The sequence below is a fragment of the Taeniopygia guttata genome, chromosome 21, assembly GCF_048771995.1.
Source record: "Taeniopygia guttata chromosome 21, bTaeGut7.mat, whole genome shotgun sequence".
Classification (NCBI taxonomy): Eukaryota; Metazoa; Chordata; class Aves; order Passeriformes; family Estrildidae; genus Taeniopygia; species Taeniopygia guttata.
The window spans coordinates 2,582,558-2,609,883 of record NC_133046.1 but is presented as its reverse complement, the minus strand read 5'-3'; the positions used below and the strand labels follow the sequence as shown (position 1 = coordinate 2,609,883).

Here is a 27,326-nt window from a genome sequence, read left to right as displayed (position 1 = left end):
ACCCTTGAATAGTCTTGTCCCAGGTGTAGCTGTAGTTACTCCAGATTCTCCAGGGGAAATGTGAAGACAAAAATATCCAAGTGCTGTCTCCCAGAGAGGTGAAGCACCAGCTCAAATACTCACAGAGCTGGAATCTCTGACCTAAATTCCCCCCAGACTTGAGAATTTTTCCCAAGAAGAAAAGCAGGGCATACAACCCCAGAGCTGCTCCCTCTCTGTATTCAGGAGATCTGTGCAGTTTGGATGCCTCATTTCTGAGTAAATATTCACGTGTGGGGTCTCTGAGTTCCCACTAAACACACCCCACAAAGAGGTTTGGCTGCTCAAGGCCCATCCCTGCAGGATCCAAGGGTAAAAATCCCTGATTTGAGGCTTTTTTCCAGCTGTAACCCTGCCACTGCCAGCTCTTTACACTTCCAAATTCCAGTAATGGGAGAACCTCCTCTGCAAAGTTACAAAGCAAGCAAAAAGGGAAAAATCCTTTCAAAGTGGCCCAACCCAAACAGCAAATGCTTCATTGCTTCATATGGTTTGTGTCCACGTTGCTTTGGGGAGAGAGGATATTTTCCAAGAACTGAAAACCCCCACAGTTCCTCAATCTCTGGAAGAAGAAATCCCCAGAGCAGTGTTCACCTTCTCAGGATTGCAAAGAGGGATTAAGCTTTTAAAAGCTCGTTTGTAAAATGAAGGGCTAACGGATGGTGGAGTGGACCAGCAGATGAGAATTTCTGCAGGCAGTGATTAAATTATGAATAACTTAATTGAATGTGAGACTTAGGGGAAAAGAAATAACAGAGCAACTGCATTCCACTTCCCAACATCGAGTTGCCTTTGCCACAGAGGATCCAAGGTGAGAGTGAGACTGGCAGAAATCAAAGCAGGTCTGTCCCCTGGAAGCAATGACCAGAACAGGGACCTTGCTGCACTGCCAGCATGATGGATTGCTCCATTCCAGTGACCACGCAAAGTTGCTCAAGACAATCAAAATTAATGACTCTGCAAATAAGTCCTTGACAGTTGCTGGTGCTCCTCACACAGAAAAGAAGGGGTTTTTTGAGTTTTGTTGGGTTGTTTGTTTGAGTTGGGTTGGGTTTTTGTTTGGTTTTTTTTCCATTTAGCACAGCAGTAGGAATAAAGCTCATAGATTCTTGGCACTTTGATTCTCCACCTCCAAAATGGGTAAAATAATACCCTGCAGTGTCTTATAGCCATGGTGTCAGAATAAATGCATTACATCAATGAGAAGAACTACATTAGATCTATGAGAATAGCCACATTAAATCTGCAAAAAGAATTACATTAAATCTATGAGAATAATCACATTAAATCCACAAAAATTGCCACATTAAGTCCTGTGAGGCACTTGCCTACTGCAGTTTTATGGATGTCAACCAGGTGGATCCTACTCAGAGCCAGCTTAGTTGTAAAGTAAGAGTAAAACTGCTCAACAACAAGGAAGAGTCCCATAAAAACAGGAAACCAATCTTCGTTAGCTGTAGAAATTTCTGCAAACAGAAACGAGAGATCACTTAAATCCTAATTACATGTATAGATTTGTCCTTAGAAGTGACCCTGCCTTCTGCAGCTCTGTTTGCCATATGGACACCCAGGATCTGCTCAAGCACGCGTGCATTTCCCATCCCTGTGTTCTCCTCCTCCTCCTCAGCTGGTGGGATGAGAATTGCTGCCTTCACACTTGCCAGAATCCCGGGATAACAGAACCCCGGGTGACATCCCGGGCTAGCAGAACCCCGGGCTAGCAGAATCCCGGGATAACAGAACCCCGGGATAACAGAATCCCGGGATAACAGACCCCAGGATAACAGAACCCCAGGATAACAGAACCCCGGGATAACAGAACCCCAGGCTAGCAGAATCTCAGGATAACAGAACCCCGGGATAACAGCACCCCGGGCTAGCAGAACCCCGGGATAACAGAACCCCGGGATAACAGAACCCGGGATAACAGACCCCAGGATAACAGAATCCCGGGATAACAGAACCCCAGGCTAACAGAACCCCGGGCTAGCAGAACCCCGGGCTAGCAGAATCCCAGGATAACAGAACCCCGGGATAACAGACCCCGGGCTAACAGAATCCCAGGATAACAGCACCCCAGGATAACAGCACCCCGGGATAACAGACCCCAGGATAACAGCACCCCCAGGATAACAGAACCCCGGGATAACAGAATCTCAGGATAACAGACCCCAGGATAACAGAACCCCAGGATAACAGAACCCCGGGATAACAGAATCTCAGGATAACAGAACCCCGGGATAACAGAACCCCGGGATAACAGAACCCCGGGCTAACAGAACCCCGGGATAACAGAACCCCGGGATAACAGAACCCCGGGATAACAGAACCCCGCGGAGCTCGGGAGAAGCCGCCGCGGCGCGCAGCGCCTCCAGCCCATCCCATCCCATCCCATCCATCCCACCGCCTCCTCCCCCGGAGCATCTCCCGGAGCCGGGGAGGGCTGGGGCTGCGCTGCCGATGCTGAGCATGGCTCGGAGCAGCCCGGCGGAGCCGCAGCCCCCCGGAGCCGCCCGGAGCCCGGCCGGGAGCCCCGGTGCTGCTGCCGGAGCTGCCCAGCGCCACCGGGAGGGCTCTGCAGGCGGCGGGAGCCCTTCGGAAAGGGGCAGCGCAAGGCGGCACTTTGCCCCCCTCCTTCCCTTCCAGCCCAACCTGGTCATGAGACTTTTCCACACTTCCCAAAGAAGCTCCTGAAGTTCTGCCACAGCCGCCCCCCAGAGCAGAACCGCAGGCACGGGAGATGGACAACGAGGTTGGCAAATCTGTGGACAATCAAATGGACAAATACATGTAATAATTTGGAAGTTTTCTTTCTCTCTTTGCTTTTATTCTACTTCTATTTTTTTTTTCCCTCATGCGTTTCTTCTCCCCATCCTGATGTAGCCGTGCCGTTAACCCTTTCTCGCCATCCCCTCCCCGATTTAGAGTTACAATAATGGGGAAATCAGAAAGTCAAATGGATATTGTGGAAAAATCGACCAAATCCGGGAAGAAGCCCTGGAGCTTTGTGGCCATCGGGCTGGCTGTCCTGCTGCTCCTCATGACTTGTGCTGCCGTCGCCCTGGTGATCCTCTATGCCAGCAGCAGAGGTAAGAACCTGGGAATAATCTTCCCCTGCCCTCTGCAAAGAGCAGAAAAAGTCTTTTTTTCTCAGAGCTAAATGAAAACAAAAATACAGGGAGACCATGAGGTCACCTCTGTGGGGGACTGAGCTCTCTCTGCCGCGCTCCCAGCTTGTGCTTATGTTGGCTTTTACTTAAATTGTGAATTATGCTCTGTAAGAGTCTATGCTTTTATTTAATTCCATGCAATTTGTTGGATTCAGAGGTGTTTTGACAAAGCTGATGTGCTGTTTTAGAGGGAAGGTGTGTGCCTGTGTGTGAGGACTGACATTTCCTTATTTTATCCAAGCACAAGCCAAGACTCATTCTTGTCAGGGTTTTTAAAGCAACAGCTGCTTTAAAACACTTCTAAAAACAATCTCCCTGAAGGGGAAATTGCTTATTACAATGTGAAATCTTAAAAAAAATAAATATGAATAAAAAAGCCACTTGCTGCTGAGGAAAAGGAGACTTTTTAAATATTCCATCAGGCAGTTGGATCTCTAAGTGTGATTTGCTTCAGTGACTTGAATGCAAATATCTTGCCAGAAACCTGACATTGAGGCACGTTATTTTGAAGTGTTTTGCCTAAATATTTTAACTGCAGAGCACACTTGGTAAAACCAAAGTTTTCCCACTGGCACAGCAAGTGTAAAGTCCCACTTTAAAACCCTGGGAAGCATCAAATGCTCGGGAGCAGCTCTGCCTCATGTTTGTCACTTCCATTAAAGTCTCTTGGATTGGGAGCTTTGTTAAACACTAGGGAATGAAATTAAAGTGGGAACAGCAAAACTGGAGCAAGGCTTTGCTGTCTCCTCACACTGTCTCTGCCTCCCCTGCTGCATTTTCAGCACTTGGGAGTGAAACACTGCACAATCCTGAGCAATAATTCATGGGAAAAGCTTTGTTATTGTTCACTCCGTTTGCTACCAGCAGTTGAACACCAGTCAAAATCTGAGTATTTGGTATTCATAAAGTTCATCAGAAAGTTTATTCTATTAGCTCAGGAGATGAGAAGAAAGAGATTCCCCAGAGCCAGGTCCTGGAGGAGTAGCAAACATTGAGCTTGGCAGGGTTTTGCTGCCTGCATGCATAAAGGATTTGAGAAATCTGCCCTACATCCTTTGCTGGCTCCAGACAATCCAGAGTTCAGGTATTAATAATATTTGCCCAAGTGTTGGTCTCATCCAAATCCAGAGGCAGAGTCTGTGCTCGCTGCATGTGTTTAAGGAAGGCTTATCTGTGAGAAAACAGGTCTAAAACCCAAATATTTTTCTCAGGCTCGTATCTGCAATTCAGCTTTCCCTGGAAGTGTTCCCCAAACTGAGCCCTGAGTGCAGGGCTGATGTTCTGCTGCCCCGTGCTCCTCACACCCCACCAGCTGTGTCCAGCTGTGCTCTGGAGCCACTTTGTGCCTCTGTCCCCATCCAAGCTCACAGCTGGAGCAGCCAGGAGCTTTGGAGAATTCCAGGTGGGAAATGAGGTTCCAGGTGGGAAATGAAATTAAATTCCAGATGGGAAATGAGATTCTAGGTGGGAAATGAGCAGCAGGAGCTCCATCCTCACTGAGCAGTGTCACCATGCCCTGCCTGGGTCAAGAACTGAGACAATAAGAGCTCTTCAGACTCTTCCTGCAACAGAAACTTTTTTTTTTTTTCTTTGTCTTGAAAAGTTTTGTCCCAGTGCCCCCCTTAGCTCTGTTTTGCTGTCACACTTCAGCCCATTCCCAATGCTCAGCCAAAAGCCTCAAATCCCTTTTCCCCATGGGAAAAGCACCTCTGGCTCAGAGCTGTGCCCCATAAATCCCACAGAACAACGGGGGAAAAACAATGTGGCTGAGCACCCTGGATGGGATACAACCAACAGTGTTGTCCTGGGATTCTTCTCTTGCTAATTTCCCTGAAATGTTAATTTTGGAATGTGTATGGGACACTGGATTGCTCACTAAGAGCAGATTCAGATTTCACACTTCACCTTGATACACCCTTGATCAGAATGACACTGCCCAGGCTTCTAAAAATCATTTTGTTTAGCTTGTAATTAGGAATTAAATTAGAAAATCAAAGCATTGCTTGTCCTGCTTTGCATTCACTTTTTCTTTTTTTTTAATTTATAAAGACATGTTTAGGCTTTGTGGTTCAGGGAGAATATTTTTCTGCTTGTATATATCTTGCAGAAGAGCACTGTGGTGCATGAAATGGGCCTGTGGGCACAGCAATAATTCCTGGAGTTCTGTTAATGCTGACTGGGATGTTTATCTCTCTTCCCAGCCAACAAAAACACTCAAGCTCTCACAGCAGTGCAGTTACAGAATTCTGGATGCAATTAGGGGATTTTTGACATCCAAGGAACTTTTCAGCCCTAAAAATCACCCTCATCTAAATAAGCTGAAAGAAAACATAGGAAGAATAAAGCAATATTTGGGTGATCCTAGCGTGGGAAGCAGGGCTGGGTTTGGATGTGAGCACACCATGCTCTCAACCCTTCCCTCACACCCCCAGACCCTTTGGCAAGGTCTGAGGAACATCTCAAACCTCTGTAGCTGACACATCAAATCACTCAGCAGCTCCTTCAGACAACTTCCAGCCTCACCTAATTGCTGCCCCTGTAATTCTGGTGATTTCATTGACTTTCTGCCTCTGAGGAGGAAGATTCAGTGATGTTTTTGTGTCTGCATCCCCACAGTTGTCACTGCTGCCTGGCAGGGAGCCCAAGGTCACAGCCTCTGTCCTCTCCTTAGGCAGGCTCCAAGCAAACAGAAACACAAACCAAGCAGCACTTTGTCCTGGGGGTGGTTTTTAACAAAAAACCCACATTTTTCTCCCGCATTTCCCATGCTGAGTGGGATTTTTGTGCACTTAAATAACAGATTTCCACCAACCTGCTGAGCAGGAGCAGCATCTAAACTGAAGCTGAGGGAAGGCTGTGGCTGAGCTCTGGCTCTTCTCCTTCCCTGGTGCTCCCATGTCCTTTGAGGTCAGGAACCTTCCTAAGGAGCCAGCTATTCAGGGGAGATGCAGAATTTCAACAAGTGGCAGCTGACACACAGGTCACGATGACATTTGGGTGGCAAGGCTCTGCTCAGTCCTGGCCAGGTGGAGCTGGGGAGTGACAGGCCATGCAGAGCTGCAAAACGGGCCAATAAACACACAATTTACTGCTTCTCACCCCAAATTCTGGCTCAGCCATGGTTCTAGGTAAGAAATCCTAGGCAAGGTGGAATAAAACCAAACACTTGTGTCCTGCACTCCTTCTGAAGACTCTGACATCTGGCACAGAAAACCTGAATTTGGCGATTTCCCCTGTTTGTTGTGAGCAAATTTCTGTATTTACAGCAACAAGGGCAGCTTGCAGTGCCTACAGCTCTTGTGCAGAGGAGATCTGAGAAAAGGGAAGGTGCTGAGAGGTAAAAGCTCCCACGTCACCTCAGCCTGGTGACAACTGTGGCTCTAATTGTCTCCGTGTGTGCCATCCCCAGCCATCTGTGCTGCTCCAAAGGCACAGTGGGGACACACTAAACACAAGCTGTGTCCTCCAGAGCCCTGCAGAAGGCTTGGCTTGGCTTTTGTTCTCTCCAAAAGGAGCTGAAATAAGCTCTGGAAAAGCAATTTGGGTTTGAAAAGCAGCATCATTCCAAAGGTGAGCTGCTGAAGGGGCTGCAGCCAGCCAGAGATGCCACAAGTGGTTTTCTGCTCCTGCTGCTGGCCAGGGAATGTGGCAGGGCTCAGTGGCTCCTTGTGAGGCCAAATTAAGGCAAGAAAATTCTCCACAGTGACCCCAGGGGGTCTGAAGCATGTCCCAGCTCTGCCAGCTCTCAGGTGAGCAGTTCACCTCTGGAGTGTTTAATTTCCCTCATTTTCTTCCATTTGGAGCAGTCCCACAGCTCAGGTCATTTCATTTATCTCCATTAAAGCTCCTCGTGCCTGAGCAATTCTCTGCTGCTGCTGTATCAGGCTGAGATGGATGCCAAAGCAGGAGCCTCTCTATCATTGCAACTCGACCTGTCAGCAATGCTTAACCAGGGAGGAAAATAAATACAGAAATACCTGTGCTTCTGCTGAAAACTTGGGCTGTTCTTCTAGAAAAGCAATTGAGATAAATACAGAAATACCTGTGCTTCTGCTGAAAACTTGGGCTGTTCCTCTAGGAAAGCAATTGAGATAAATACAGAAATATTTGTGTTTCTACTGAAAACTTGGGCTGTTCTTCTAGAAAAGCAATTGAGATAAATACAGAAATACTTGGTTTTCTGCTGAAAACTTGGGCTGGTCTTCTAGAAAAGCAATTGAAAAAACAAAAGGCAGAACTGTTGAGAATTCAGAAGGTGCATTTTAAGTTCATTTCTAGTTTTTGGGAGGTGCAGGTGACAAAGTTCCAGTCGAGTGAGCAAAGAGCTGAGATTGTAAAGCCAAAGAGGGCACAGCTGGTCATGCCCAGGCTCCTGAGGAATAAAAGAACAGAATTGATAGAGAAACAAAGGAGACACTTTTCAAGGTAAACTGAGATCTCTGGCCCAGCCATTTCCCATGATCTGGTTTTGGGGCAGAGTTTCAGAGCCCTGAGTGTGCCCTGGAATTCCAAACTCTGGCTCCCTGCTCAGTTACAGCATCACAACCACGAGGCCCTGGGGAAGAGAGGGGAGTTCAAACCTCAATCAGAGCAGTTGGTTCCAAAAACTGAAGTGAGACACTGTCAGGTTATAAAATATAAAGAGAAGCTTTGATTTTCAAATAAATAAATGATCCATTTCAGTCCTGCCTGGTCCCCAGGAAACAATGAGAGATACACAAAATTCTTTTAGTACAATTATTTTTTCCTCACGTTGCTCTTTGCTATTGCTCCTTTCTTTTTGTCCTTGAATACTCATTTCTTTTCATACAAGTATTTGATTTCCCCCTTGGAGATTCCCTGGATTTTTAGGTTTGATTTTTGCCAATTCTTTAATTATGAGAGAGTTTAAGAAACTCCAAAAATTTAGCATGCAAAAAAATCCCAACAAATGCTGAAACAAACACCAAAAAAAAAAGAAAAAAGAAAAAAGAAAAGAAAACTATAACTATCTTTATGAAGCTTCCCATTGTTCCAGATATTTTGTTCCTTCCCTGTTCAGGTTGCCAGACACAGAATTTGGGCAGGACATCCAAAATTCAGGGCAGGAGACAGAATTTTTCTCATGCAGATGTGCTCCCACCCAGCACAGCCACGCTCAGCTGAACCCTGAACATTCCCCAGCACAGTGGGGGCTTTTTATGTCGCTTCCACTGATGAACTTCAAAGCCCTCTTTTCTCCCCCACTGTTTGATTTCCCTCTGAATTACTGTAATCTGTTTTGCCCTCATGTAAAGCACTTACTTGCATTGAAAGTGATTTTTTTAGTAATTCTTTTCTGCAAACAAAGATCAAAAACAAAAAAAAACACCTTAAAAATGTCTAAATCTGCTGGAAAGGACCAAGATTTTGTTTTTCAGAGTGGAACCACATGGTTGCCTATTTGATATAAGTGGGTAGCAAAGCAAAATATCCAGTTTCTCAAATGGGAAATTAAAGCAGCAAAATTAATTTCCTTCTCCCAGGGCCAGGGCCCTCAGATGCCTCCCAGTGCAGGGAACAGCACATGGAGGGACTCGACACCTGCCCAGCATCACAAGTACCTTCACTTGAATACTCAGCACCAAAAATTATGTGTGCATGGCTTTTTTGGGGCATCTTCTGCACTGGGAGAACTTCACAAAGCAAGCACTCAGAAACAGAAAATGAATAGCCAAGAGCAGGACTTCAGTGGCCTTTTCCATGCTGAACTCAAGGCAGAACAAATTCGAACACAGGTCCACAGTCTCCTTATTCCGACCCTATTCCATCAGCCCTGAAAACTCCAGATTAGGGAGAATCTCTCAGATTAATCTCTCAAACGAGCCTGTGACAGGCTGCCCCTCCCCAACACACAAATTCCTGGAGAAATTGAAGTAATTTCTTTTCCTAAATTGCATCCTGGTGCCTCAGAGCAGTGTGGCAGCACCAACCCAGCTCTGGGCTTTTTGCCCCCCGTTTAAACCTCTCAGTCTCAGTGACTTTGAAGATGCTCAGAGCATCTTAATAGATTGTCTAAAAAAGGATCCCATACTTTGAGTAGACTGTGGAGGCAGTTAGCAGGTAGAAAAAATGGTCTTATTCTCCTTCCAGGAGAGATAAAACTCACTGTCAAGACTGTTGTAGAGCTGCTGCCAATAAATTTTCCTCAAAAATCCCCAGATTTCTTCACGGTTGTCATCTGATGTCTTTGACAGGCACCAACATTCACTCGCCTGCTCTCGAACCAGGCAGAGCTGTCACTGGGATTGGGCTCTGGTGAGTGACTTTGGGAGCAATTCCCATCCAAAACAAGTAATTCCATCTGCTCTCCTCCTCTCCCTGCAGGCTCCCACTATGGCACCAACTCGGGCAACATCTGTACCACCCCTGGGTGTGTGACAGCAGGTAATGGGCTACTGGGAGTTACTGCTGCAGAGGGGAGGCTTTGTGGGCTGTTACTGAACCTGAAAAAGAGATAATTCAGAGTTTAAGGCTGCAGTAGATGAAAAGGAATGAGATTTCCCCTTGGGTAAGGAATATCATTCATAAGCAGCACAGGAAAATTGCCAGTGTTGCCAAGAGCTCTGAGCCACAAGGCCATGGACTGACCAACACAATCTGCACCTATTAGCATAAGAAAATTCCCTTTAGACTGAATTTTCTCTCTCATGGGGCATTCACCTTCTTATTTGTGGTATCTACACCTCAAGAGAGGTGAGACTCCAGCACAGACATTCCCAACAGCCCCCTGGGAACACGGGTTTCTTGGGCAGTGCCTAAACTGCAGCCAGAGGAGCACTGGGCACTCTTCCCTGCAAGGCTCTGGGACAGCTCTCCTGCCATTCAGACCTGCATTCTGCATCTGCCATTCAGACCCATCTCTAAGCAGAAAATAGGATTCCTCAAGTCATAATGTGTGGGAATGAGTCTTGCCAAGCAGCTCCTTGAGAGTCTTCAGCAGACCCAGAGGTTCCTGGGCAGGCTGTAGAATTCAGCTCTCCAATTTTGCTGCCCAGCTGCCAGAATCATCCAGAACATGGACCCCACAGCTGACCCGTGCCAGGATTTCTACCAGTATGCCTGTGGGGGCTGGCTGAACCGGCATGTGATCCCAGAGACCAGCTCCAGATACAGCATCTTTGACATCCTGAGGGACGAGCTGGAGATCATCCTCAAAGGTAGGGATGAGCTGCTCCCCCCCTGGGTTTATTTCAGAGGTTGCTCACGGCACATCAGACAGAGAAATAAACTTGCACAGAAGTGTTGATTGGGATTTTTTTTCTCTCTGGTCCTTTAATCTCTACATCTCTCACTACACCCATTTTGTGGGAACATCCTGTTCCCACTAAAAATTTTGTTTTTGCCAGAGGTGATTGGGTGCTAACTCCAAAAGGAGCAGGACAAGCTGTCTGCTGCTCCTTCCTCCTTTTTTCATTAAGAGCATGAAGAGCTCTCTAGTTTGACAGTAATTGCAGCCTACAATTCACAGCCCTGAATCCTCAGGAATTTCTGTAAAAATCTCATGGTAATGGTTCCTTCCCCAGGTGTTCTGGAGACTTCAGATCAAGGGGACAGAGAAGCATTTCAGAAAGCTAAAATCCTTTACAAGTCCTGCATGAATGAGAGTGAGTGTCTTCTTGTTCCCTCAACTCCCCTGTTCAAAACCATGGATACAGAAAAACCAAAGTCCTGTTAAGCAAAATCCAACCAATATCTGTCTAATCCATGTGGCTGTGCCTGGAAAATTCACCTTCAGATGGATGAAGGTGCCTTGGTATTTCATTAAACCTCAAAATACCCCTTTGGGCTGTGGAAAGGATGGATGCTGGGTACCCACCCCTGGTGTGGATGCAAAGCCTTTCCTTCAGAAGGCACAAACCTGGCCCAGCTCACTTTCCCAAACCAACCCACTCCAAACCAGCACTCACAGAAGTATTTTAATTTCTTTTCTGAAGACTAATATGGACTGGTTTCAGGATATCTCTTATTTTTTGCTATGACACATTCAGTTGCAAATTTAAGCTGTTAGGCCCATTACCTATTTTTCCTAATTTTATTTTTGTATGAAAACAATACAGGATTTGTCTTTCCTCCCTCAGGTCTTATAGAACAAAGAGATTCCCTGCCTCTGCTGGAGGCCTTGAGGATGGTTGGAGATTGGCCAGTGGCTTCTGCAGACTGGAGTAAGACCAAAGGTAATGCTGGGCCTGGAAGGGTTCAGTCAGAATTATTTCCTGAAGCAGGGAGGCCACTGTCACCAAAACAAACCCTGCATTTTCAGTTTCTCTTCCCAAACACAAGTCAGGGTATCACACATTCAACACTTATTGATCCATTTAAATTGATCTCCAAAATTTCAGCAGCCAGCTTGTGAACTGTCCGACTTTAATCAGTCTGACACACATTGAGGAATTAACTCAATTTTCCCTTTTATCTCCCAGAGCCAAGCTGGAGCATGGAGGAAAACCTTTCCATAATGAATTCCAGGTTTAACAAACGTGTCCTCATTGACATGTTCGTGTGGAATGATGACCGGGATTCCAGCAGACACATCATTTATGTAAGAAAAAAAGGACAAGGGAATTATTGATACGCCAGAAATCATAATGGATCATTATTTACACTGCAGACAGATGAGCTTCCCATTGAACAATAGTGGTAAAATGTAGGCAATTTTTCTGTACCCCAAGGGTCAGATCTCTCTCAAAGCCATATTGGGAAAAGTTTTATGGCAACATAATTTTTGTTTCAGTAAAAGAAATAAGAATCAATGGAACTTTTGCTGATTTACAGCATTTAAGAGCTTCAAATTCTTGTGACTTACAAAAATGAGGATGAGGTTTAACATATAGTAGGAAACCATGGGTTTAAAATACATAAATAGTATTTCAGAGTTTGTTCATGAATAGTTGTGCAAGAAGTCCAACCCTAAAGTAAAGCAATGTAGAAAAGTTACTTAAATTTGTTCTTGGGTCTCCATGATTACTAAAAGATTTTGCTTTACAACCCACACTAAGATCCAGCCTGTCCTTACCTGGAAACCCAGAGATAAGAGCTGTACCTTCCACTCACCCAGACCCAGGGGAGCTCAGATTCTCTGGCTGTGTGGCAGTGGTGCCATCCCAGCCCTGGCAGGGTGGCACACACAGCATCTCCTGCTGCCCAAAGGGCTCCTTGGGACACCCCCAGCTCCTGCTCACACTAACCAGAGAAATGCATTTTCCTTCAGATTGACCAGCCAAGTTTGGGAATGCCATCCAGGGACTACTACTTTAATGGGGGCAACTATCAAAGAGTAAGTATCCCTTGTATTGATTAATTCTGTGTCATTAAAACAACTTTATTCCTCATCCCTGTGCTTTCAAAAACCCCAATACATGAATCTTCACACTATGCACCAATCAGAACCAGACTGTGACATTCATTGCTACAATTTTTCCTAATTTAGCCAACATTTTGTAAAGTTTACCAAAGGACTGAACAACAGTATAAATATCAAGCCTGCCCAGAACTGGCCAACTCATGAAGGAGGTTATGGGGAAATAAAATTGTGTTTAATAGCTTGGACAGCCTCTCATTTTGAAGGAGAGCTTCACATTTTCTGTGCAGGGGATTTGCTTGTATCTTCCTCTGAATCCCTGATGCTCAGCAAGTAGGAATCTGCTGCCACTTACTCTCCCCTTCCCCCAAAATTACGTGAAATTGTGAGAGATTATTTTCTAGCTGCTTTCCTCTGCCAATGCTCAGGGCAAAAACACTGATCATGCAAAAACACTGTTTCTGTAAATACACAGAAAGCTCTTGCAAACAAAGCCAGATAATTTGTCTGTTTCCAAGATGAAAATACTGCTTTAGTACATTTTATTTTCCTCAATTATGCCTTGCTAACAAAGAGTATTTGCAGCCCAACATCAAACCAATTTTCCTAACAAGAATGGAAGGGAATACAGAGGGAAAACAATCAGCATTTGAGACTCTTTTGTCTCGTGGTTGTAAAGGCAGATGAAAACATCAGTGAGAAGAGTTTTCTTCTCACTTCAGTGTATTTCACTACACTTTATAGAGAATATAACTAAAATATAACCCTGTGAGGTTTATAGGGGATTGTCCTCGCACCTTCTGGGCACTTTTAGGAGTTGCCAGGTCCTGGGACAAAACAATCTCCTGGAAATGGAAAGATGTTGAAAGCTGCTGACCCGGGAATCTCCCCTGCAAGTGTCCCAGTACTCACAGCAAAAAAGAGGGATATTTATGCATTGGGGCATGAAGGTCACACATAGATTGACTTGGAGGAGGTAGGAAATCAGGTACAGTGCAGAGACAATCCTGAATTAGCAAAAGAAAACCAGTTCTTCTCAATACAGCTTTAATTTGAAGGCACAAAGCAGGGGGGCTGAGGCTGTGCTTTTAATCCTAATGACCAAGGAGGAGACACAACCCCTTTTTATTTGTGTTTACCAGCTCGTTGCCCCCAGACAATGAGCACAGCTCTGATGACCCAAACTCCCCCTGTGCTTAGTCCAGCATCTTTTGGCAAAACTCCTCCTGAGGCCTGGGGGAGTCTGGCCTGATTAAGGCTCAGCATTCAGCCTAAAACCACAAATCATCATCTGTAAGTGCCCAGACTCAATTTCACCACAGTCACTGTGTTTATCTGGCTTCCAGGCTCTACAGAGGAAGAAAAGCATGTGAGAAGAACAGGTAGCACCAAGTTTTCCTGCATCAGGGATCAGCACTCCCTCAGCAGCCAAATGTCTTTTCAAGGCCCTTTCTGAGGCATAAATCAGTCAGAACCTCCCATAAGGAATAAAGCAAAGGTGTCACTGGGAACTGTCTGAAACAGAGCTTTTCTTTCAGACACTAAAACCAGACCAGAGAATATTTATGGTATTACTTTCAGAAAACTCAAACCTTCCCTGCCCACCCTGGAATTTTGGATCACTGTTCCCATAGTGTAACTCAAAGCACAGAGCCTCCTCTTTGCCCAAGCAGTAATTCTAGCTCACAATGCCAGGCTTGGATGGCACAGAGAAGCAGAACTTGTGTTTTGAGGTTGGCAAGTGCCCTGTAAGGTATCCATGACAAAGAGAATGCTTTGCTGAATGAGAAATGTGAAGATGAACCACAGAAATAGTGAAGAGAGGTTGTTTACAAGGGCCTGGAGTGACAGACAAGGGGGAATAGATTCAAACTGACAGAGGAAAGGGTTAGAGGGGATATTGGGAATAAATTCTTCCCTGTGAGAGTGGTGGGGTCCTGGCACAGGGTGCCCTAATCCCTAGAAGTATCCAAGTCTGGGTTGGACAAGGCTTGGAGCACCCTGGGATACTGGAAGTGTCCCTGCCATGGCAGGGGTGGCACTGGATGGGGTTTAAGGTCCTTCCAACCCCAAGAATTCTGGGATTCTATGAAATGATGGGCAGCAAACCTTTTCTACCCGTTCTGTGTCTGAGTGCAGGTGAGAGAAGCTTATCTGCAGTTCATGATCACCGTCGCCAAAATGATCCGGGAAGACAAGAACGTGTCCAAAGATGATTCCTTTGTCCAAGAGGAAATGGCAAAGGTCATGGAGCTTGAAACAGAGATTGCAAATGTGAGTAGAGAGATGAAGAGCTCCTCAGGAAGCTGTGGGGGGCAAGGGGCGAGGGGGAAGAGTCTCTTGCTGGTTTGTGCAGCAGTTCCCAATGCAACAGAAAATGCACAGACCAGAACAAGTGGGGAAGAAGACTTTTTGTGCCACTGAGCTTCTGTCTCTAATTCTGCCTGCTGTGTACACTGCTGCTGTGCTGCTCCAGTGCCAGCCTTATTTCTATTTGGAACTCTTCTAAAGCAGGATAATTCACCTTCTGCTAACCATGCACTGGGATAACACCAGGGCAAGGCTCCCTTGCATCCTTTATAACCTACAGCACCCTAAAAATCCCCCAGAGGAAACTTCCATTCTAAAGAGGGCAGAAGGAACCACTTGGCTCAACATATCCCCGAAATGTTATTGAGTGGGGGGGACACAGGTTCCTGCACTGAAGTTTTGGAAGCAGCACTGGGCACAACCAAATGATTTTCCTTTCCTCAAACAAACTGGTTAATCTGAATATTGTTGGAGTGTGTATATGTGCACCTGCATGTGATTTCAGTCATTGATATTTCTGTCAGTTGATTCCAGTAATAACCTTGTGAATGTCTTCAGGCCACCACCCCAGCAGAGGAAAGGCACGATGTGACCTTGTTGTACAACAAAATGACCTTAGCAGAGCTGCAGGAAAAGTTTGCATTCAATGTAAGTGTTTCATGAGCAGTCTCATACTTCAGGTCTCTTAATTACATGCCAGTTGGAAATGGCTTTGTGAATGTGCTTCAGCAAAGAGGTATAAAATCATTCCCATTCCTAGTTTTGTCTTCAGAATCTCTTTAAAGGCTTTGTCCTACTGAACAGCTGTATTCAAGGTCATAAGACTGTCAAAAGTCCAGTTGCTGAGGCATTTAATCATCCAACACTGGAATGTCTCTCTGTCTGCCTAGGAATTTAACTGGACCTTCTTCATCCAACGTGTCATGTCCTCAGTGAGTGTCCAGGTGGACCCAGAGGAAGAGGTGGTTGTGTATGGGATGCCTTATCTGCAAGAGCTGAAAGCAATTATCTCCAAGTACTCAGCCAGGTAAAGAAACTGCAGGATAGGTAGGACAAAAGTCACAGAAGGGTTGCTAAAATGTCCATTATTGAACCCCCTTGCTAGTTCTGAGCTTCTGAGGAAAAATGACACCCCTGTAAAATATAGGAAATGCCTTTGGAGGTTTCAATTCCAAATACTGCAGTACAAGGTGTCTCACTGCTTTCTTAGAAAAGGTTAAAAGGAGAGAAAAAAATGCATGACAGGCTTAGCTCTTGTTACATTCTAGAAGGAACAAAAATAAGACATTAATCCCAGAACAGACATGACAGCCCAGTCCTCAGGCTGGATGACTCTGCAGTTAAATGAAATGCTGTGAAACCCAGGACTGGCAGCAATGATTTCCTTCCTTGTCTCCATCCAAAATTGGGATTCCTCTCTGACTGCCTGCCCTAGTGCTGGTTTTTACAGGGGCTTAAGCTCAGCTTTGCTTTCCCACACAGCACCATCCAGAACTACCTCATCTGGCGGCTGGTGATCGACCGGGTCAGCAGCTTGAGCCGGCGCTTCAAGGACGCTCGGGCCAGCTACAGGAAGGTATTTCCCTCTCCATAAAGAGGAGAGCACAACTGCCACCAAACCCAGCCTGCTCAACACAACAACCCTGCCAGGGGGCTGGAAAGAGATGAACTTTAAGCTCCATCCCAGCCCAAACCATTCTAGATTCTGTGATCACGTCACGGAATCCTCAAACAAGGCCAATCCCAGCAGTGGAAAGCTTTGGGTTAATTTGGGCAGTGGTTTGAAGCCTTTGGGTTAATTTGGGCAGTGGTTTGAAACCTTTGGGTTAATTTGGGCAGTGGTTTGAAGCCTTTGGGTTAACTTGGGCAGCGGTTTGAAGCCTTTGGGTTAATTTGGGCAGTGGTTTGAAACCTTTGGGTTAATTTGGGCAGCGATTTGAAACCTTTGGGTTAATTTGGGCAGTGGTTTGAAGCCTTTGGGTTAACTTGGGCAGCGATTTGAAACCTTTGGGTTAATTTGGGCAGCGGTTTGAAACCTTTGGGTTAATTTGGGCAGTGGCCAGAAGGGCTGCAGGGGCAGGGTTAATGCTGGGCTCTGGTGCTGCAGGCCCTGTACGGAACGACGCTGGAGGAGGCGCGCTGGAGGGAGTGCGTGAGTTACGTCAACAACAACATGGAGAACGCGGTGGGAGCCATGTATGTCCGGGAGACTTTTGCTGGTGAGAGCAAGAGGATGGTATGTAGTTTACCCTTCATACTACTGTACATCCACTGTGGTGGCAGCTCTCTGGTCAGAGAGAGAGAAAGCTAGATGAGCTCTCCCATCAGTCGGCCTGGGAAGGTTTAGGGAGCTGGAGAGAAAGAATTTTAAACAATCTGCACCTGGTGTTTTGTAATAAGTTGTTTTGCCCCTAAGGTTGTTTGCAAATGGGTGTCTTCTTAATTAGACAATGGGGATGGTGTTTTGATTAAAGGAGCAGCCAGTTCCACCTGTAGTGAACTAGAATATAAAAAGGAATGGGTTTTCTAATACAGTGAGTTAGCCTTCTGAATGCCTTGGGTGTCTGTGTCATGACTCAACAGCAACACATCCACAATGCCCACAGTGCCCATTCCCTCTGGTGTCAGCTCTCTGATTTTTGCCCGGGAGACTTATCCACCAGTCAAGAAGGTGCAAGAACTTTTGTTTGTGATGCTCTTTTATGTCGTTGTTGTATTAGGAACAGCAAGAAGCAAACAACATTTGACTCCAAAACCTCAGAAGGCAGGTTACCTGCCTTTATTACCAAAATCCCCATATTTATAATCAGGATCGTTCACCCAGAACCTGACTGGTTCTCAAACAACATTTCTCATACCATTGGATAGTTAGGAACAACGCTTTCTTGTACATCTCTCTCTATAAACATCACGTACAACATTCCACATGTTCATAAATACCAGGTGCACAGACCAAGATAAGAATTGTTTTAATTCTTTTCTCTGAGCTTCTCACAGCTTTTCCCAGAACGGTGCCTGGGAAAGTTATCTGTTTCTCTCCCTGACCAAACTGTCACATCCACACTTTTAAATACTCAGTACCATGGTTTAGAGCACAGAATTTGGAGACATTGCCATTGCAGGAAGCTTTTCATCCCTCCTTAGCTGTGCCTGGGAGTAGGGCATGCAAATGATGAGTGTCTCCCTGGCTCTCTTTCAGGTCCGAGATTTAATAGAGAAGATCCGTGAAGTGTTCGTGGAGACCTTGGATGAGCTACAGTGGATGGATGAGGCATCCAAGGAGAAAGCTCGTGAGAAGGTCAGACATAACAAAGAACTTCAGTTTTCCCTTATGAATACAAAATATTTGGAATTTTGTAGTATCACTATATCCAGTTTCTCCACAAACAAGAGGAAAAGAGGACATTATGATCCTGTTACATTGTCCTTTCCTTTCAATCCTTTGTTAGTCCACATCAATAAAAATTCCAATTGGATACGACACAATTCCCAAAAAAAAAAAACATTTCCAACTTTAATTGACCTTCAGGACCATCAGCATCATTCCAAAGCCAAGAAAAATCCCCAAACATTTAACTATTTTTTGTATTGAAACTTTAGTAAAAACAACCCAACAACAGCACACCAACAAAAACTACAATTAAGAGGAAGCATTCAACTCTTTTCTTCCAGGCAATGGCAATCAAAGAACAAATTGGCTACCCAGATTACATTTTGGAAGATCACAATGAGAAACTGGACCTGGAATATGCCAATGTGAGTATTTTGTGCATATTTCACTAAATACCTCAAAATAAACCCCTGCATTTGCTTTCTTGCCATTGGAATATTTGTACCTGTGCAACTGCCCTTTCCAAGGACATTAAAATGAACATATTAATAAATAATTGGTGCAAAGAACCAACTATTCAGTGAAACCATGCAACCAAAACATTCTTTAGAGGACGTTCAGTGGGACAAGCAGTTCCTCTTCCTGCTCAGCTGACCAATGTACTTGGATCCCTGTTTGTGTAGTTAAACTTCAGTGAACACAACTACTTTGAAAACATCCTGGAAAACCTGCGAGCTGGAGCCCAAAAGAGCCTGAAAAAGCTTCGAGAGAGAGTTGACCAAGATGTGTGAGTTTCCAGACAGAGCCACAGACACAACCTAAATTCTGGGTTAATGGTGGGGGTGTTCAGCTCATGCTGTGGGTACCTGGGAATGCCCGTGGATGAGATAATCAAGGAATTAAACCATTATAAGGTAAAGTGAAAAATGCTTTTCCCCTTGAATGTTGTGTGTTTGGAATGAAAGCTGCCCATAAACAAGCCACCAGGTATTTCCTGGTATCAGGAATTCTTCCCAACTGTGATCAATGCACCCTTTTTCCTACGTTAATTCTTGCCTTATATAATCTCTTTATAAGACCTTTCTTTCTTGTTACAAGGTTCTTCCTTCTCCTAAGAAAGAAATTATATTTCTTTATGTATCTATATATACATTCCTGAGACTATATGTATTACATATATATATATATATGTGTGTGTGTATATGTATATACATATATCTATACATATATATTACATATATACATGTGTGTATGTATGTATATACATATATATATAAATAAATAATCCTTCAAAGGATTATATCCTTACAATCTTTTCCTATATACCTGCATTTTTTAACGGGAATTAAATTTCAAAAATGTCTGGGGGGAAAAAAAAAACCATCATGACTAACTGTGTGCAACATTTATTTTTAGATGGATAATTGGAGCTGCAGTGGTCAATGCATTCTATTCCCCCAACAGGAACCAGATAGGTAGGTTTAAACACTTTTAACCAGCTGATTTTTTCCACACAACAGTGCAGGTCTGCATCCAGAGGCAAACCTGCCTGTGCCCATCCAGGAATCGTGGGCAAGGCTGGCAGGCTGTTCAGCTCAAGCACTTTGTTGGTGAATATTCAGCTCCCCAGTTTACACCTTGTCACTGAACAGCCTTGGGTTTGAAAGCCTGGGACAGCACCAGTGCCAGCACCTGGAGAGTGCTCCCAGTGTGTCCTGGGCTGCTCCTGAGTTCTGATAGCACATGGGGCAGCTCTCCAGTTTGCTCTGTGCAATCACACCCCTAAAGCCACCCAGACTGCAGGAGGTGCCTCAGCCCCCGGAGCATCAGCCCTGTGAGCTCTGCAGAGCTGCTGGGCTGCCCTTCCTCAGGAATCCTCCAGAGCCTGCCTGGCTCCCTGTGCTCCCTGAGTTCAGACCTCATGCAGGAGCTCAGGTTAAAACTGCTGAGTCTTTGATGAATTCTGAGCACCCCAAGCAGGAGAGAGAATAGATAATTCCCTCCAGAAGTGCTTATTCAAATTCCCAGACTGCCAGGAAGATCTGCCACTCAACTGCTGCTACCACAGAAGGACAAATCCATGGGGTTTTAGGCCAGACAGAAACTGCACCCTGCTCCCAGGGCAAAGGCCAGGAGTGGAAACAGCCCCATCTACCAACAGTCACAACAGAAAACTTCTGTCATTGCTAAGAGCAGAAACCTCCAAATTGCTGATAATTTAGCCCTCTGACCTCACCCAAAATCTGCTTTGCTTTGTGCAGCTTCCACTCACCTCCATCCTGCAGGTACAGCAGCACCAGGACCTTCACCACAGCAGGGCCATCCTGGGGGCTTTACTGGTGGCCAGCCTCAGCTCCCAGTTTATTCCCAGTGGTTTTATGCAGACTGGAATCAGCTTTCCAGGCAGGGAGCTCAGGTCCTGAAGCCCCCTGGTTCCTCTCCAGATTTGTCCTCATAAATCATACAAAAGTAACTCATTTGAGCAACTTGGAGATAAATATGCCTGTGTAAAAATCCAAGCACAACCACCCACAATAGTGTGTATGTCAGTTAAATTCTGTTTCTTCATGTCTGTAGCTTGAGAAAACAATTTTCCACACTGCTCTGTGTTACTGCACTCTGGATTATGCATTTCTCCTCAAAATTGCATGGATAAAACCTGTGTAGCCAAAATGGTTTTGTCACTGAATTAATTACTTGCAATACAATTTCAGTATCTCCCTTCATAGAAAATATCTCATTAGAGTGAATTACTGCCAGTCTGAATTCCTCTAGAAGCATTTATGCTTTTCAGCTTGTTTAGAAGGGGTGAAAAGCAAATCCCATGGTTCTGGATAAGGTTTTTTCCCAGCAGACTGAGGCAGAACAGATCTCATATTGCCCCCCTCAACTGGCATCGAGTGCCCTTGGTGGTCTATAGGAATCACTCCTGTGCATGTTTTACACTTCCAATTGTTGGTGGTATCAGCAGGTTATTTCTAACCTCTCCTTAACCCAAATAAAGCAATAAAACCTCAATTAGTTCCACTATAAAATGGCTCTGACACACAAACTGTGCCTGTCTCCAAAGGACAGCTCCTAAACATTCTGTTCTTGACTCACTGCAGCAAGCATTATGGACCAAATTAGGGTAAGCTTAATGTAAATGCTGCTTGGGTCTCAAACAGAGAGGTACTGTAGCTGCAGATGTGCTAAATTAAACCTTTATTAACTTGTCATTTCCCATTTCTCAAGGGAGAAACAATTTCACATGAGGCATGAGCTTGTTTCTAATCATTTTATATTTTCTGTTCCTTCCTGACCTTACACCAAGCAAACAATCTGTCTGCCAAGGATGCAAAAACAAAGGCACCTTACAGCATTTCCCTCTTTCTCCTTTTCCTTGCAGTTTTTCCTGCTGGGATTCTCCAGCCCCCCTTCTTCAGCAAACACCAGCCCCAGGCCCTGAACTTTGGAGGGATTGGGATGGTTATTGGGCACGAGATCACTCATGGGTTCGATGACAATGGTGAGATGACTGAAAAAAATGTTCTTATTTCAGCTAAAACTCGTGGCATGGCAGGAATTAAAGTGCACTGGGACTGAAGATCCCTGCACAGTCACATCCAGCTCAGCAGCAATAGGAGCACTCTGGGAACACTCTGTGGAAAGTTTTGCAGGGAGTGTTTCCTGAACAGAGCACAAGACATAAGCAGATGTTAAAAAAAAATAGAGGCAATGACAATTCTCAGGAAAAAAAATGTTATTTTTACAGCATCATCAGATCAGAAACAGAAAACAAGCAGATCACGGTCTCCTGAATACAGTGAAATCTGTGAACAACATTTTTGGGATAGAACAAATGTCAGCGGTGTCTTGAAATCCCAGGAGACTTTGTTTTTCAACACAAATGTTTGAAATAAGTTACTTTTTAAAATTTCTAAAGTGCCATGTAAAAGAATTTGGGGGGAAAGTTCACTTCTGACTGTAAGTCAGGAGTTTCTTCCATGTGTTTTTTGGGGTTTTTTTTTATGCTCATTAAGTTTGTGCAGAAGACATAAACACACAACACAGCCTCAGAAACTGAGTTCTAGAGCAAAGAAAAACCTTGTTCTAGCCAGAGAGAAAAGAACAAACTCCAGAAATGCAATTCCAGCTTTTAATTCTCCATAACCTTCAGTTCTGTCATGTGGCTACACAAAACCAGCCCCTCAGACACCTCAGGGCTGAGGGAAGGTTTTGTTACACAATATCTGCAAAATCCACTTGGAAATAAAGGCTTTGGAGTTATACCTGAAGTTAGGGCTGCAGACTGGACAGGAAATCAGGGAATAACAGAGACCACCATTCCATTCCCTCGTGACAAAGAGAATAAACCGTGCCCAAGATATTTCTGAGCATCTAAATTCAAGGAGGAAAGACGAAAGGAGTGCAGCTCCAACTGCAAGAGTGGCAGTTTTAAAACCTTGCTCAAAGCTTTCCTTTTATCCCTGGGTTTTCCTGCAGGTAGGAATTTTGACAAGGATGGGAACATGCTGGACTGGTGGAGCAACTTCTCAGCACTGCATTTCAAGGAGCAGTCCCTGTGCATGGTGCACCAGTACGGGAATTACACCTGGGAGCTGGCGGGGGGACAGAACGTGAGTAACTACCACGGCCACAGCTCTGGCTTTGTACAAATAATGACTTTAACAGGGGATCCCCATTGGGGATAAGCACAAACCCCAGCCAGGTTCTGTATGTGTTATATTTGTGTGTGTTCTGTTCCAATCTACAACTCTTACCCTGTGATTTGTTTAATTTTATTCTCTTCTTTCTTGTCCCAGCACAAAGTCACAGCTTCTCTCTGCTCCAGGCATGTCAGGCTGTTTTATGACAGACCTGAAGTTCTTAGAGTTGCTGATTTTGCTGACAATATAGTAAATAAATTATTCTTTTTACAGGTCAGTGGCATAAGCACATTAGGAGAAAATATTGCAGATAACGGAGGAGTCAGACAGGCTTATAAGGTAATCCCCAAACACCCTGTGAGTTAACCTTACCTGGCATCCAGCAATGGGGGGACCTATTCTGTGCTAAAAAAAATTGCAAATTAACATGTCATATTAGCACATTCCAAAAGCTAAACTCCCAGATGTACACCTGGAAGCTCATGTGCTCGTGGCTTGCTGCCATTCTTGCACCCAGGAGCAGCCCAAAGGTGGAGCTCAGGTGTGAGCAGGGAATGTTCTTCCATACAAAGGACCCTAACAGATGTCACAGTAAAACCTTTTCTCTTTGGTGCTTTGAGTGTGGTGTTAAGGGTGGTTATAGAACATCCTGACTTTTTGGAAATCTAAATTCCAACCCTAAGGGACACCATTCCAATTAATTACTTCATTAGGATTGTTCTAAAAGCCATCACAGATGTGGAGGGGGTGTGTGGGGTGACACAAAGTGCCTTCATGGGAATCCATGAATGTTCTGTGGTGCTGGATCTCTTTTTACCCTCAGCTCTCCCTTTTGTTTCATGCTTTGGGGCTGTCTCAGCACCTGAGAGGCTGCAGAAACAGAATGTTGGAAATTAACCAGCGTGAGGGCACATTAACTTGTCTCCATCATGTCAATATACCTAAAAAAAGCAAATTGGCCAATTAATGTGCAACAATAACAGGTAATGAATTTAACATTGAGCAAGGTTGTTATCTGATATTTAATGAGCAGTTACCTGAAGAGAGAAAAATCATCACTATAGAGAAGCAGAGGAGATTTAACACTTTATTTACAGATAAAATTCCTGTAGAAAGAGTCTATGAAGTCAACAGTGCTTATGCTGACAGCTTTTTCATAAAATTCTCTACACTGTTTGCATTAGAGAGAGAAAATGTATACAAATACAGAAGGGAAGCATGCTGGTTAATGCATGGGGTGACTAAAATCCCTCCTCCCAAAATAACATTCAAATCCTTCTCCTGCTCCTCTGAGTTGATCTGTGATCATTTCCAGGCCTACTTGAAGTGGCTGGAACAGGAAGGGAAGGAGCCAAAGCTGCCTGGGCTGAACATGTCTCACAAACAGCTTTTCTTCCTCAACTTTGCCCAGGTGAGAACACACAGGGTTGTGCCTCAGGCCCTTGGACTTGGCTGGAGCAAACACCTGGGGGAAGTCAAGGGCAGATAGATCTGTCCCAGAGCACCAGATCTTGATGAAACAAAAGCTAATTAATAAATAGTTGCATCTATTCTGCCTCTCTAGAAAACATACCCGAATGGTATCATAGCAAACTGGGATGGTTCTTAGGAAAGCCTCTGAGAGGTTTCCCAACATGAATTCCATTCAATACGGACCCCCTAATGATGACTCTCCCTGTGCAGGTTTGGTGTGGTTCCTACAGACCAGAATATGCCAGTCAGTCCATAAAGACAGATGTTCACAGCCCTCTGAAGTACAGGTGGGTTTTACTCATTTACTAACTCACAACTCACTTCATTCAACCCTTTGCACCACGACAGCACTGGAGAGTCTGATAACACACTAGATAACTCCCGAGTGATTTCCAGATTTTCTCCCATGCCTTGTAGGACACTGCTGGAGAGCACGTACCTACACCTGACCTGGTGAATTTGCCAGTCCATAGGGGGTGGAGCAGGACCAAACCCACTCTGCTCTGGCATTTCATTGCTCATATTACCTATATTTCTAAAGCATTCCATATTCTGAACTGCAATCAAGTTCTGAGCCTCCAAACCACTTTCTGTTCCCCAGAGCAGCAATTTCCAGTTCAATGAGTCCCTTCTCTTTGTTTAGGGTGATGGGCTCGCTGCAGAACTTTGAAGCCTTCTCCGAGGTGTTCCACTGTGAGAAGGGCACAGCGATGCATCCCGCAGGGAAGTGCCGGGTGTGGTAACGTGGATGGCACACTGGTGACACCACCAGCAGCTCGTGGCAGGGATGTGCCCGGTGTTGTGCTGCTGCCGGGGCAGCTGCTGCAGTGAGCCAAGGAAGCTCAGCTGTCCCAGGGCCACTGGGAAGCACGCAGGGACCACGGGGATGGAGCCCGGGACTGGCGGGCTGGGCCGGAGGCTGCGCTGCGTCCCTGGGCACGACGACTGTTCCCAACGACATCCTGACTGTTACTGAGACACTGCATCAGGGTCACAAGGACTAATTCTTACACGCAAACAAAACCAACGAGCAGCCACAAATCTATTTTTCAGAAAGGAGTAATAATTTTAATATGTCAGCTCCACTTTCTGGGGCTCAGCAATGCTGTCTGAGACGTTCCACTGCTCCATTTCCAGTGTTCTGGTTCTGTTTCTGGTGCATTTTTCCCCAGATCAGGTTAGAGCTGGTGTAAACTCTCGTGCTGTCTGTGCCCCTGCACTTTGATCACTGCTTTGTTGTTCATGGATTGCTATTTGTTGTGACAGTGAGCTCTATGTCAAGATGCCTGTCGCACTCTCCTCCTGCACTTGAGTTCCTCTGCTCCAAAGAACCCCCTTCAAGTGAGGCATCACTACAGTTATCACATTTTAGGAGTACAAATTCTGTCTTTATGGTTAAATTACAGGGTCCCACCCTTCAGAGATATATTTAAAATTATGCTTATTCTTGTAGAAAGTGTATAAAATACCTTTTGCCAAATAGCAGACATGTATCCATGGAAACAATTAAGCTGGTTTTAATCCTGTGCCTTTTTATTTTGCCATAGGCTATTTTTCAGTATTTACACTTGAAAATGTAACATGTATTAATTTTTAATAAAACTTTAAAAAATCACAGTGGTGAATTGAGCAAGGATTTCCCTATAGAGAGGTATGGGGGGCTTTCCTTGGTAAGCATCCTACTATAATGAGAATATCTTAAACTTCCAATATTTAATAGTGAGTTTTGAATATTCCAGCAAATGTTTTTCTTTCTAGCACAAAAATCACTTGATAGCAAGGCAGTAACTGCCTGTGTGATTCTGCAAAATCATTGAGCCCTGGAGATGGGCCATTAAAGGTTCTGGCACATGCAGCTGTTAAAGGGATAACTGGAGGGTTAATTCCAGGTGACCATCAGAGCACATGGAAGTTACTCTATTTTTTCAAGCAAGTTTATCCCATCTCCCACGTGTAGAACACTTCCCAACTGCCAGTTTGTGTCAGTGCCAAGGGCACGAGATCCAACCTCTCCTTACAGCCCCCTGACCCTGGTGCTGTGACCACACACAAACTGGAGATGAGGGACAGGCTCCAAATCCCCAGGGAATGGCCCTGAATTCCTACAGACCGCTGGGTTACCTTTCCACAGTCAGAAAATGCATCAGCCCTGTGGGAAGTTCTGTACCCAGAGGTGTTTTGCTGCACTTTAGACTCGTAGACAGTGGAGCCCCGGAGATGCTGTATTACACACTTAGGAAAAGAAGGAATATCCTGATGTTTCCAAGGAGGAATCCGAAGCCTTTAGGAAAAGAAGGAATATCCTGATGTTTCCAAGGAGGAATCCGAAGCCTTTCCTTCTCCCATGCTGCCACCTGGTGACAAATCCTGCTCCAGCTCCGAAAAGACCAAAATTCACATCCAAAAGGAGCAGCTTTCAGACTCCATCAAACCACAGTTGGTGCATGAAAACCTGAAAAAAAATTCATTTTTAGTTGATAGATTGCTGATCCTGGTTGATGCTGCACCTCTCTCCCTGGCTGTGCAGAGCTCTCAGCTCACCTACAGCAGCTTCCCCCTGGAAGTGAACTCACTGAAGTCATAATTATGGGGCTGGAGGACAGGTATTTCTTAACAAAAACATCTTTGGACAATCTGCTGCCTAAAAATTAATAAATCCCTCCTCCTAATTGCAACATTTACTGAACAGCAGTAATATCTGACTCCTTTCCCTCCTTAAGAGCTGCTTTCACTGTACCAGGAAACTTCTTCCACAAAGAGAATTGTGTTTTTTTCAGTAAAAAACTTTATTTTTAGACACAATGGACACAGAGGACATTAACTTTCATTACTAAAAGCTGCATGGTTTGCTTGGCATAATGGATTTTTTTTTTAATTTGCTTTACATGGGATTGCTGAGTACAATTCCTTTTCCCAGCAATACCTTCTTTTCTCCTAAAGACTGAAAAATCGGTACAAAAATGCATTTGGAAACCACATTGTGTATTATGCAGAATGTTTAAAATGGGGGGGAAAAAAAGACATTTTTTTCCCAC

General features: G+C 44.9%; 1 protein-coding gene across 1 annotated transcript; it reads left to right on the top strand.

The window, feature by feature from the left end:
- Window positions 1-2,646: 2,646 nt before the first annotated feature.
- MMEL1 (membrane metalloendopeptidase like 1) lies at window positions 2,647-25,906 on the top strand. Its single transcript, XM_002193342.7, has 23 exons — window positions 2,647-2,829; window positions 2,965-3,128; window positions 9,555-9,614; window positions 10,226-10,387; window positions 10,754-10,834; window positions 11,309-11,404; window positions 11,651-11,769; window positions 12,439-12,504; window positions 14,668-14,802; window positions 15,397-15,486; window positions 15,729-15,865; window positions 16,321-16,414; window positions 16,946-17,074; window positions 18,038-18,136; window positions 18,511-18,594; window positions 18,853-18,956; window positions 19,586-19,644; window positions 21,558-21,677; window positions 22,655-22,788; window positions 23,092-23,157; window positions 24,134-24,229; window positions 24,502-24,578; window positions 24,935-25,906. The coding sequence occupies exons 1-23, from the start codon at window positions 2,780-2,782 to the stop codon at window positions 25,032-25,034; spliced, it is 2,322 nt and encodes a 773-aa protein (XP_002193378.7). The 5' UTR covers window positions 2,647-2,779; the 3' UTR covers window positions 25,035-25,906.
- The last annotated feature ends 1,420 nt before the right edge of the window (window positions 25,907-27,326 follow it).

Bases quoted from the DNA above. Each gene is read 5' to 3' on its own strand.
- MMEL1 (XM_002193342.7), top strand. From the start codon at position 2,780: ATGGACAACGAGGTTGGCAAATCTGTGGACAATCAAATGGACAAATAC. The intron at 11,405-11,650 runs GTAATGCTGGGC...TTTATCTCCCAG, and splicing joins AGACTGGAGTAAGACCAAAG to AGCCAAGCTGGAGCATGGAG. The intron at 18,137-18,510 runs GTCAGACATAAC...CTTTTCTTCCAG, and splicing joins AGGAGAAAGCTCGTGAGAAG to GCAATGGCAATCAAAGAACA.